At 43.6% G+C, this 12,014-nt stretch overlaps 1 protein-coding gene across 2 annotated transcripts; it reads left to right on the top strand.

Moving 5' to 3' along the window:
• The first annotated feature begins 7,574 nt into the window (after nucleotides 1-7,574).
• On the top strand, nucleotides 7,575-8,942 carry LOC134483601 (DNA-directed RNA polymerase II subunit GRINL1A-like). Of its 2 annotated transcripts, XM_063278835.1 has the most exons (2): nucleotides 7,575-7,684; nucleotides 8,147-8,942. In XM_063278835.1, exons 1-2 carry the CDS (start codon nucleotides 7,575-7,577, stop codon nucleotides 8,667-8,669), a joined length of 633 nt encoding a protein of 210 aa, XP_063134905.1. In that variant the 3' UTR covers nucleotides 8,670-8,942. The 2 variants fall into 2 exon arrangements, with proteins under 2 accessions (XP_063134905.1, XP_063134904.1); XM_063278834.1 differs by having other exon boundaries at nucleotides 7,575-8,942.
• The last annotated feature ends 3,072 nt before the right edge of the window (nucleotides 8,943-12,014 follow it).

Raw genomic sequence — 12,014 nt, 5'->3', positions numbered from 1 at the left:
AGATTCCACTCAAGTAGAAACCAAAAGGCTTTCACATGGGGCCTGCCATCCACTGGTCAGCACTCCCATCGTCACAGCCACAGGGAGACACTGGGGAACATTTCCCACTGTCTCTCCTTGGGATGCAGTCCACCCCATGATTCTATGTGAGGAATGCCCCAAAGGTTGCATCATGTGAGGGACCTAGATAGTTCCAGGATTGGGAGAATTCAGGAGTTTATAATTAGGGATGATCTACAGCTATGGCAAAGCCTTTTCCCTCCACATGGCAGCCCCAGGTTTGGCCCCAACAGTAAAAATAAAAGCCCCCCAAAATAATGCCAACAAAAAATCACGAAGCCTAAACGTCTGACCAGTCTCCTCAAAAGTGCACAGGAACCTGACTCCACATTTAGGACCCACTATGGCCTCTGTGACCTGTGAGAAGGGATCTAATATGGGAATTAGTACAGTATGACTTATCCTTATGGATATCTTTGGTGACAATCACCACCTGACCCCTGAAAACCCATCTACCTGGGAGGCTCAGTACTCATGTCACCAAAAAAGCCCAGATCCTAGGGCCAGCATGGGCAGGAGGTGAAGAAAGTTTGTCTCTCGGGAACATCAGTTGCTGCTCCTGGCCTGACTCTATCCTCAGGAGACAATGTCGCCCCAGAAAGTGTGGGTGTCAATGGCTCTTCCCAGGCCAAGACTGGGATACTGCTTAAGTTCCACAATGCACAGCAGTGCTCACTCTAGAGCTAAATGTTCTACAGCTAAAAGGGGTGGGTGCTCTGCTGGCCACGCCCCTCCCCAGCAGTGTTTAGTGCACTCTGAGTGGCGCTTCAAATGAGAGGGACTTCTTGAGGCTACTCCCGTGGAGAATGGCAGATTCATCAGAACGGGGCACAGGGTGAGTTCAGAGCACAGCTGGGAGGAATTTAGGGGTGTCAAGCCATGACTAAGACCAGATCCTGTGCTGACAGGCAGTTGAGCTGGAGAACTGGCATCCAAAGTGTGACTACCTGAATTCCTCTTAGACCAAAAGCCCTGGATCTGAGCTACTTTGCTGCATTCTCCTGAGCAGGGTCCCAGACGCAGCTCAGAATCGGGGTTGTGCATGGACTTTGGTGCTGGCAGCAGGTGGCTTAGCCATAAAGTGCCGAGCTTTCCCATCTGTGCCCACTCAAACCCCTCTGTCTCATTTTAGGTGTGTTTGGTGTAGTTTTAGACAGGGTATCTTGTAGCAGCACAAACCTGCTTTAACCAACACTGTAAGGTAAAAGCAACCCTGAATTCAAGATCCTCCAACCCCTCTGTCCCAAGTCCTGCAATTAAGACCTCCAGCTGTCACCATTTTACTTCAGCATAGGATACATCTGTATTAGAGTGAGCTTTGGAAATACTGGAGTTCCTTAGAATTCAGGTTTCCTTAATTCTTAGCAGGAGTTTTGTGATGATGCTGATGAGAGAGTCAGGAGTTACACTGGGAGAGGTAACAGTCCTGGCAGCCCTGAGTGCGCAGTGAAAGTCAAGACAGAAGCCTGCTGATTAGCACCTGAGTGAAAGTGGGAGGATTCAGAGTTCAAGAACAGACTCAGTTACATACCTAAGACCATATTGCAACATTTTTGTTTCATTTTTGCCTTGTTTTCTTTGAGACAAGGTGTTAATTTATAGCCCTGGCTGTCCTGGAACTCACAATGCCTCTACCTCCCAACGGATGGAATTAAAGGCATGTGCCAACATGCACTGCCACTAATTAATTTTTAATTAAACATGCTGGCACAATCCAGTAATCCCAGTGCTTAAGAGGCCGAGGCAGGCAGATATCTGGCTTCCTGACAAGTCTGATCTACAGAGAGCCTGTCAGAATAGCCAGGGCCAAACAGAGAAACCCTGTCTCAAAAAACAAACAACAAAATGAATTTGTTTTAAAGAAGAGAGGAACTATTTAACAGAATTAGAGGCAGGGAACCAAAAGGTAATGGGAAGTGCAGAGTCTAGCTTCTGGGATGAAACTGGACACCCTGGGGTTAGGATGGGGATTCTCATCTTGGACTGGGAGACAGAGGGTGACTTCAGGCATGGAAGGCTCAGTCAGTCATTAGTCAGGATTCTCAATCAAGAGGGTGTTGTAAAATCCAAAATGTGTGAGCAGTGTTCTGCATGAGACTAGAAGAACCCGCCTACCCATATAAAACAGCCAATGAAGAGTAATCACAAGCATACGTCTGGAGGTCCACAAGAGGTTAACGTCCACCTTAGTGTGGATTATTCAGAGCACAGGTGGAGAGGAGTAGAAGAGCTGATGGTGGCTGAGGCAGGAGAGGAGTTCGGGTGTGAATTTGAGCCAGTAAAGGAGCTTGTAGGTCGGGCAGAGCAATGAGAGGTCTAACAGCATAGCTGTTGAGATCCTTCAGATTAATTTGTCTTAAGAGCCTCATGCCATAGCCAAGGACAGGAGTAGATCTGACTATTGGGTGGCTGGGCTCACATAGCCCAACAGGTTTGACCTTGCATCTGTGGGATTCCAAGTCTCTCCCTTTAGACACAGCCATGGAGAAGGTGTAGCAATGAAGGTGCAGATGGCTTTGCAATGCTTGGCTTATGGTGTTGAGTACTTCATGCTCCACAGGGCTAGGGAATGTCCTAGAAGCCAGGGAGGCTGAGCCATGATGAGGACAGGTCTCCAGGAGAGAGAAATGATAACCAAAGCCACTAAGAACTTCCTGAATCACAGTGTCTGTTAACCATATATTTTATTTACTTATTTTTATGGGCCTGAGTGTTTCACCTAATAAATGCTTGTGCACCATGTGGTATGTCTGGTGCCCATGAAGTCCAGAACGATTCCATTGAACTGCAATTACAGGCTAATAGGAGCCACCATGTGGGCACTGGGAACTGAACCCTGGTCTTCTGCTCTTAGCCACTAAACCAACCATCTCTTCAGCACCCCCCTCATTGTATTGTCATTAAGATTTAACCATTTGGCCTTCAGTATTTGAATTAATGAAGATGTGACAAGAGTTATAGTTACCATGATGGTTCAGGCATAGATAGGCAGGCATCTCATTGTATACAAAATATAAAATCTTTCTTTCTTTCCTTCTTCCTTTCTTTATCTTTCTTTGTTTTACTCTTGGAAACAGGGTTTCTTTTGTGTAGCTGACCTGGAACTAGCTCTGTAGAGGGAGCTGGCCTAGAATTCACAGAGATCTGTCTGCCTCTGCCTCCCAAGTGTTAGGATCAAAGGCCTGTGCCACCACCACCACACATCCTTCTGTTTTAAAGGAAAAATGTAGCCCTACATGGCAGCACGAGTTTAGTCCCAGTATAGACATTTTTCTAGAGTTCCTGAAGGGCTTGCTGCCTTCCCCTTTAGGCCTGGCTAACATGAGAGCTCCACACCTATGGGGTTTGCTTTATAAGAGTCTGGAGGATGAGGGTCACAGGCTGATATATCTGTGTACAGCAAAGGATGCTTGGTGAAGGTCAAGTGGGTACAGATCAGCAGGTAAAGGCTCTGCCACCCAGCCTCATGGCCTCAGTTTGATCATCTGGTGAAAGTAGAGGACTGAGTCCACATTGTGTCCTCTGCTCTCCATGTGCATATCATGGCACAGGAACACCACAAACTACATAAAATGTAAAATGCTGAAATGCTGAGAGAAGAGGCCTATGGTAGGCACCTCCTACACCTGAGACTTCCAACCCGGAAAAGCAGGGGGTAGAGAGTGAGGATGCAGAGTGCACACAGGTCAGGACAAGGTTATGTTACTGAAGCCTGAATGAGTGGTGGGCAGGGTCAGGGGCACCATGAGGGACATCAGGAGCTTCTGCACTTTGTAGAATTACAGGGATCCATGTTTCACATGCCCATGATTTGCCCCCTACTGCAGGGAGAAGCCAACACCAGAAGCCTCCAGCTCCCAGCCCTGCTTTTGCCATGTAGGTTTAACCAGAAGAGCTTGGAAGTCCCTGGACCTGGAGTCTCAGGTGGTTGTGAGCCACCTGACCCTGGTGCTGGAGACTGAACTCAAGTCTTCTGCAAGAGCAGCAAAGACCCGTGCACTGCCTGGCCCAGCCAGGGCTGTGAAATGGTGTTTATTTTCATGCGGAACAAGCCCAACAACAGTTTAGGTCCCTAGAAGCCACATAAACCTGGATGCAGTAGTGTCTGTCATCCAGCCCTTCCCACAGGGAGATAGGAGCCTAAAGTGGACAGTCTCTAGGATTAGGGGGAAGGGCTAGCCTAGCATAAACAGCCATGGATGAGAGGTAGAAAGTGAGGACCTGTGCTCAGGTTGTCCCTGACCTTTACACAAGCACATGAGCACCTGTACTCACAGAAACGCCATACAGACATAGGTGAGAAAAGAAATAAAAACAAACAATATTGAAAATACAATATACTGGGGCTGGAGGGAAGGCTCAGTGGTTAAGACCACTGACTGCTCTTCCAGGGGATCTGAGTTCAATTCCCAGGAACCACACTGTGTCTTATAACCATTTCTAATCTCATCTACTACCCTCTACTGTTGTGTCTGAAAACAGGGACAGTGTACTCACTCCTATGGACAAAATAAATAGTTTTTGTTTTAATCCTTTTCTAAAAAAAGAAACTCTTCTATGACACATGATCATTGTGTGATTCCAGATGTCCCTAAGTCAGTACAGTCCTATTGCTACATGGTCCACCAGTTGTGTCAGCCTTGGTAGTAGAGTGGCACAGTTGAAAAGTTGCTGGTCACAGTGAACAGGCAGCCTAGAAAGCTCACCATGTGCAGAGAAGGCTGTGCTGTGTCCTAGTCCTCTACCCGACAATGCTACCTCATCCCTACGAATAGAGCAAAAAAGAACAGATGAGGAATCTTCCAGGTTTCTTTCCTCTTTGATTTCTTTATTAACCTAGCCCCTGTGGTACATGTAACCTTGTCACATCCTCTGTCCCATCCCTAAGCCCTCATACCTGTCAGATAAGACAGGGATCTTGCTTTGGGAGGAAGCTCTGGTCCCTCTCTGTTCTAAGAGGCTCTGAGCCATCGCTGAAATTGTGTCATCTGAGGATTGAGGGACGTCCATAGCCTGTGCTCTGACTTTCAGGAAGGTTTGAGGAAGGTGGTCCTCTTCTTTTGGTGCCTCTAGTAGGAGCAGCCCACACTTGGGCCTAGCTCCCTCTGTCAGGAAAAGGCGGGTGGCTCTGGTCTTTGCACAGCTCTCCAGCTGAATGAACAGTGCATCTGTCCTCTCTCTCTTGCAGGAAGTCTCCAGTCTCTGGTGCAGGTGCTGTTCCCAAGACAAAGGAAAGGAAAGTGCTAAGTGAGTGTTCCCGGGATCCTTTAATACATTGTATGCATTGTCTTCATTAATTTTTATGTTTAATTTTTATTCCATGTGTATTGATCTCCTTGTAGGGGTGTGCATTCCAAAGCATGAGTGTTGAAGGTGGAGGAAAAGCCATGGGAGTCACTTTATCCTACCGTGTGGGGTCCCAGGCTCTGAACCGGGTTATTGAGCTTGGCTACAAAGAGCTTTCATACTGAATTTCCTGCTGGCTCTGATTTCAGGGAGAGCGTCTCATAGAGCCCAGATTGGCCAGTAAACTACTGATCATCCTGCCTCAAGTATTGCCATATAGTTCATGAAAGGGTTGAGTTATTGACACGAGGAACTGGGGATGGGCAGAGGTGCATGACTGAGGCTATCTCTGCTCAGTGGCATGCCTTTGGGGACTGATAGTTTTCATCACTGAGATGTCATTTGACTGCAGTGCTCCTCTGGAGAGAAGGAGTCTCTTTTGCCAGGGCATCAGGCTCTCTAGACAGGCCTGGAAGGTGGAGGTCTAGAGGCCAGGCCTGCATTCCTCTTCAGAAGCTGCATTTACCACTCTGGACAGTGCTATAGCACAGGGTCACATATCCAGTTCTACCCTGAGACCTGCTGATAAAGAATGTTTATCCTGGGACAATGTCTATCATCGGTTCAAGGTGTGGCCCAACCAAATTATTATAAAGGATGATAGTGGTTGGTTGAAAAAGGCAGTAACTTTCTATGAACCATATATTAAGTCTTTATGTATACTAAAATTAACAATGGAAAGAACAGTGGTAGGAGAGGAAGCTAGAGTACAACTGCTGAAAATGCTTGCTTTTGAAAATGCTAATGAAGAGTACAGGAGAGCATTATTACCTAGAAAGGAAACTGGGGATATTAATGCTTATATGAAGGCATGGAAGAGGATATCTTTTCTGAAAATGGTAAGGTGCATTTTTGGCACGTATTGATCCAGATAGAGTTATTAAATTATACATTGAAATACTCTTGAATATCCTATACGCACTTTAGCTCAAGATGACTTGCCTTTAGAATGGATATATATTAAATTTAACTTTAACAAAACATTAACAACATATGAGGAACAAATTTCTTTAATTATTCAGCAAGGCATACAAACACCTGTTACACTGTGGGGATATGATTGTGCTGCTTTTGTTTTCTCATTAAGCAAAAATAAAGTGGAATATTTAATGCAGACGTCTGAAGTTTCTCAATTAGCCATGATTTCTTACACTAGAAATACTGAATTTCATTTTCCCCATAGTAAATTCTGGGATTGCTTAAGAAAACAAAAAAAAATTGTGATAAATACACTAATTTCTGTTGATCCCTTACCATCTGCCGTTACTGTGTTTACAGATGGCTCTAAGACCAAAGAACTAAGACAGATGGCTTATTGGACCAAAGATAAATTTGGGGACAAGAATCTTCTTTTGGGTCAGTACAACAAAATGAAGTATTAGCAGTAATTAATGTATTGCTGGATTTTACTCATGATGTAAAAATATTATAGCCGAGTCAGCTTATGTTGTAGGAGTAGTACAGAATATTGTAACTGCTGTTGTTTCTACATCTAAGCCTATATTAAATGTTATTCTCACATATTAAAGGACTATTGTTATTCTAAAACTCTAGAATATTTATTACACATATTAGATCACATTCAAGATTGCCAGCATCTTTAACACATGGCAATCATATGGTAGATCAATTAGTGGCATTTGCTACCCCAGAAGAAAACAGTCATAATCATGCCAATACAGGATATTTGCATATTAAATATAAGGTTCCCTATTCTGAAGCCAAACAAATTATTGCTAATTGTGGTATTTGTAAGCCTTCACTTATAAAATGTATTCCATCTGAAATTAATCCCAGAAGAATGCAACCTAATACATCGTGGCAGATGGATGGAACCCATATTTCTGAGTTTGGTCGCCTTTCATATATACATGTAAGCATAGATAATGTTTCAATATTTGTATGGGCTACACCATTGCCAGGAGTACACACTGCTCATGTTATACAGCATCTATTGGAAACTTCTGCTGTTATGGGACCACCTTCTAAAATTAAAACTGATTATGGACCAACATATATTTCTTATCAATTTAAACAATTTTGTCGGCTCTTCCGGGAAAATGGCGACTCCTGCACGTGCTCCAGAGTTGCTGCAGCCAAGGAGCCTGCGACCACCATGGGCCCTGCTGGGGAACCCTGCCTGCGGGGCCAGCCTCAGCCCATGCACAATGTGCTCCCTGCCCTGCGGCTTCGAGCCCCCAGTTCCTGAGGACATGGGGCAGCAGAGTTTGGCAGAGCTGCGGGAGAGGTTGAGGCGCCAGGAGAGACTTTTGCGCAAAGAAAAATTCATTTGCAAATTGCCCGACAAAGGTAAAAAGATCTCAGACACCACTGCCAAACTGAAAGCTGCCATTTCAGAAAGTGAAGAGGTCAGAGGGAGAACTGAACTACTTCATCCTGTTAGTGTTGACTGTAAGCTAAGGCATAAAGCAAACACAAGAGTTGATACCGACATAGACAAGGCCCAGAATTCTGACCTGATGCTTGATACTTCATCATTAGTTCCTGAATGTTCGTCAGTAGACATTGAATCATCTAAAACAACCTCAGAAACTCAGGGACCTACACAGCTCACTCACAAAGGCAATGAAGAGACTTTGGAGACTGGCTGCACAGTGAGTACCAGCCCGTCTGTCAGCATCACAGCCCAGGCTCCCCCATCTGAAGTTAATGAACATCTCCCCCAGCATTCAAGTCAAGCGGAAGAGGTTTCCAGCAGCGTCGACAGTCTGTTTATCACTAAATTGCAAAAGATCACAACTGCAGACCAGACTGAACCCTCAGAAGAAAACACCAGCACTGAGAACTTTCCAGAACTGCAGAGTGAGACTCCTAAGAAGCCTCATTACATGACAGTGCTAGAAATGCGAGCTAGAAACCCAGTGCCCCCTCCTCATAAGTTTAAGACCAATGTGTTACCCACACAACAGAGTGACTCACCAAATCATTGTCAGAGGGCTCAGTCTCCTGCTTCCTCAGAAGAGCAGCGACGCAGGGCTGGGCAGCATCTTGATGATGTCACAGCAGCTCGCCTTCTTCTGCTCCACCCCCTGCCTGCACAGCTGCTCTCCATAGAAGAGTCGCTGGCTCTGCAGAAAGAGCACAAGCAGAATTATGAGGAGATGCGGGCAAAGCTCGCAGCACAGAAACTAGCTGAGAGACTGAATATTACAATGCAGAGCTACAATCCAGAAGGGGAGTCTTCAGGGAGATACCGAGAAGTGAGGGATGAAGATGATGCCCAGTCCTCGGACGAATGCTGAAAATGACTGAAAATGAGCACTGGGAGATCCTGGGAGTTGACTGTTGAGCTTATATTGTCTCATCCAACTTCCTAACAAGTACCAAGACAGTGTCAGACCTTGTTGAGGGACATCAGTTTAAGTTACACAAAGGTAGCTACAAAATAAGAACCCAGTTTGTCTTTCAGAAGATGATCTTCACATGCTTGAACAGTTCAATATTTGAACATTGTGTTTGGCCGTATTGTGTTACAGTTTTGCAGTATATTGTGCATTGGTCTGATATTTTAGTGTGAGTAGAACACACATTTTCTTTAAGATATCTGCTTTTTCCTTCTTCGTATTCTTATCGATAGCACTGCTTACACCCCTTCTGGTGAAATACTTTGTTATTCCAAGCACCTAAAGTGAATTAGGAAGGCCTGGTCCCCTCACTCGAGAAATGAGGGGAGCAGTCTAAAGAATGGTACGCATGCTTGCATGGACACGTTCCTGAGATGCTGGATGTGAAATGCCGCACACAACACTCAGGAACCACCACCACTGTGTCTGCTGCTCTGTCCTCTCTTGGGGCGACTGCTGTCACCTGTGATGAGGTTAAGGAGCACTTGGAAGAAGTGCTGGGTGGGGAGGGTCTTCTGAGCTGGTGTGGGGAGCTGCTCCTGGCTGTCCTAGGCTTGAACTCATTGCCATCTGGGATGATAGGTCCCTGTACAGGACACTCGTGCTTGGTAAGGAAACCGGTGTTTTTCTAAGAGTTACAGTTGAATTGTCAGTATATTGCTTTTTTTCCTTGTTAAACCCACAGAGGTGTTTACAGGCTGCAGAAACCTCAGTCCTGTATGTGCACATTTGTGCTGTTTAAAATGATTATATGATCATTTCCAGCAAAGATAACAATGTTATCAAAAAGCCTTTGTCTATTATGTGGAACTTGTAAAGGAGAAATAAAATACCAATCAGAGCAAAAAAAAAAAAACCATTTTGTCAATGATATCATATTGTACATATTACTGGTATAGAATACCATCCACAAGGACAAGCTTTTGTTGAAAGAGTTCACCATACGCTGAAATGACAAATTATAAAATTAAAAAGGAGGAAAAGAGATGACCTTACACAGCCTGAATGGAGTTGGCATACCAGTCCCAGAGTAATATTGGCATAAGCATTATTTTTTATTACTCTTCTTAATTTACCACAGGGTGAAGTTATATGAAGAGCAGATAGACACTTTATTGGACTTCTCCCTGAAGGCATGGAACAGACAATATGGATAAAAATTGCCCGAGATGCTGAATGACAGGAAGGGACATTACTGTATGCAGGGGAGAGGGTTTTGTCTCATTACAGGATGGGGGACAATTCTGGTTACCCGGGAGACGGATTCAAGCACAGAATGATAAGAACTGCTCCCTACCCTCAGAGGAATCCAGTTAAACCAGCTACATTTTCTCCTGATGGATGTTCTCCGGAGATGAAGAGGTGTCCTCCATTACTGAGGCCCTGGCTTCTCTTAGTGTGGACAAACGACAACGGAGAAGGATCGATGCAGTGACAACCCCATTACCTAGGTGAAGCGATTAAGCCCTGAAAGGAAAACTATGCTGTCTCCTACAGGAAAGTCCTTTACTGCTGAGCACGTATTGTTAGCAGTGTGTGCTTTACTCACGGTTTCTTCTGTTGCGGCCAATGCGAGTTATCAGGCTTATATTCCTTGTCCACCTTTATTTGAACCTGCTACTTGGCGGGGAAACAGATGTGGTTTTATACACCACCCCAAGCATTTTATCATCTCTTTGGAATAATTTGACCTTTTGAATAGACGTGATGGAGCTTTGTATAATTTTCCTTATGCTGGATTAAAGATGCCTTTGTGTTTAGGAAAGAGACCAGGCCTACAAATGGGTTATTAAAATTGGCGATTACCAGGAATAATTGTTACAGGCTCCAGGATTGACAGCTTGGTCTATAACCAAAATTGGAATAACATTACATTTGTTAGCATTTCAGTATATCCTATTTGTGCTTGGTTTACTTATGTAGGCTTAAAATATCTCCCATGCAATTGGAAATACTGCCCTGGCATGTTTGGAAAAATTATTGAAGATAAATGAATAAATTGGAGTCCTTATGGCCAATTATTAATACATGTTCAGAATGGAATGTTACCACTTGTGATTTGTCAAATGTTACCAGGATGAACTGAGAGGAGAATGAACGCCTTAATGGATGCTTGCTGACGGAATGTGGAGATTGAGGCCTTGCTGATAATCGACTGGCCTCTGTGGAAGATCCTACTGCGTTTCAAGCTCATTTGTGGAAGACTGTCACTGCATTAAAAGAAGATGTGCTTGCTAATGGAAGCTTTTCTGGGACACTCAATCTGCCTCTCAGTATAATTTTACAACATTTAAGAAAGACAAGGTTACTACTTGTATTCCTATGCCATATTTCATTTAATAGGTAGATTTAATTTTGCCAATGGATTTGCTTGTACTAACTGTCATTAGTATTCATGTATTAATTCATCTATTCCATTTAATATAAATCAATATTCTATTATGATATTCAGCAAAAAATATATGTATGAATGCCTGTTAATTTGAGACATCATTGGTCTCAAGATCCTCTTAATTATATGATTATTGAATTTTTTAATAATCTGCTGAGGAACAGTAAAAGAATTATTGGAGTTTGTAGCTACTATGTTAAGCCTTATTTCTGTTGCTACTTTGGCAGCCATTTCCAGCATAGCATTAAAAACATCTATTGACACAGAGCATTTTGTTGAAGACGGGCATAAAGATTCACATGAGTTATGGATAGAGCAAACTAAAACTGATACTAGACTTCAACATCAAGTAGATGTTTCAAAACAAACAGTAGAATGGTTGAGTCGAAAGATGTTATTTATTGAAAAATATGAGGATTTAAGATATGATTGAAATCTTACTACTTTTGTGTTAATAAATATATGGATAATGATACGGAACATGATTGGAAGTTAATTCAAGCCTATTTGGAAGGTAATGAAAGTGCTACAAAAGTAATTAATGCCTTGAAATACGATGCTCGAATGTCTTTTGGTAAACAGCTAGAAGATACTACCCCTATGGAAATAGCTAAATTATTGGCTGATCAATTGACAGGATTAGATCCCAAGGCTTGGCTTCAAAGGATATTCCATAGCTTGGGAGGAGCTAGTTTTGCCATAATCTTATGTACATTATGTATTATGTTGCTTTATTTTTACATGATTAAACCCCTACAAAGACTTTTGCTATGTTATGGAAAGTGTTTCTTTTAAAACAAAAGAAAAAAGAAGGAATTGTTAAGACATAGAGATGCAGCTCCCAGGCAGGG

This window comes from Rattus norvegicus, chromosome 19 (genome assembly GCF_036323735.1).
Source record: "Rattus norvegicus strain BN/NHsdMcwi chromosome 19, GRCr8, whole genome shotgun sequence".
Lineage (NCBI taxonomy): Eukaryota > Metazoa > Chordata > Mammalia > Rodentia > Muridae > Rattus > Rattus norvegicus.
Note: the sequence above shows the minus strand (reverse complement) of the source record. Positions and strands in the feature narration are given on the sequence as shown.

Coding starts and splice junctions, on each gene's coding strand:
- LOC134483601 (XM_063278834.1), top strand. CDS start 7,575: ATGTGCTCCCTGCCCTGCGGCTTCGAGCCCCCAGTTCCTGAGGACATG.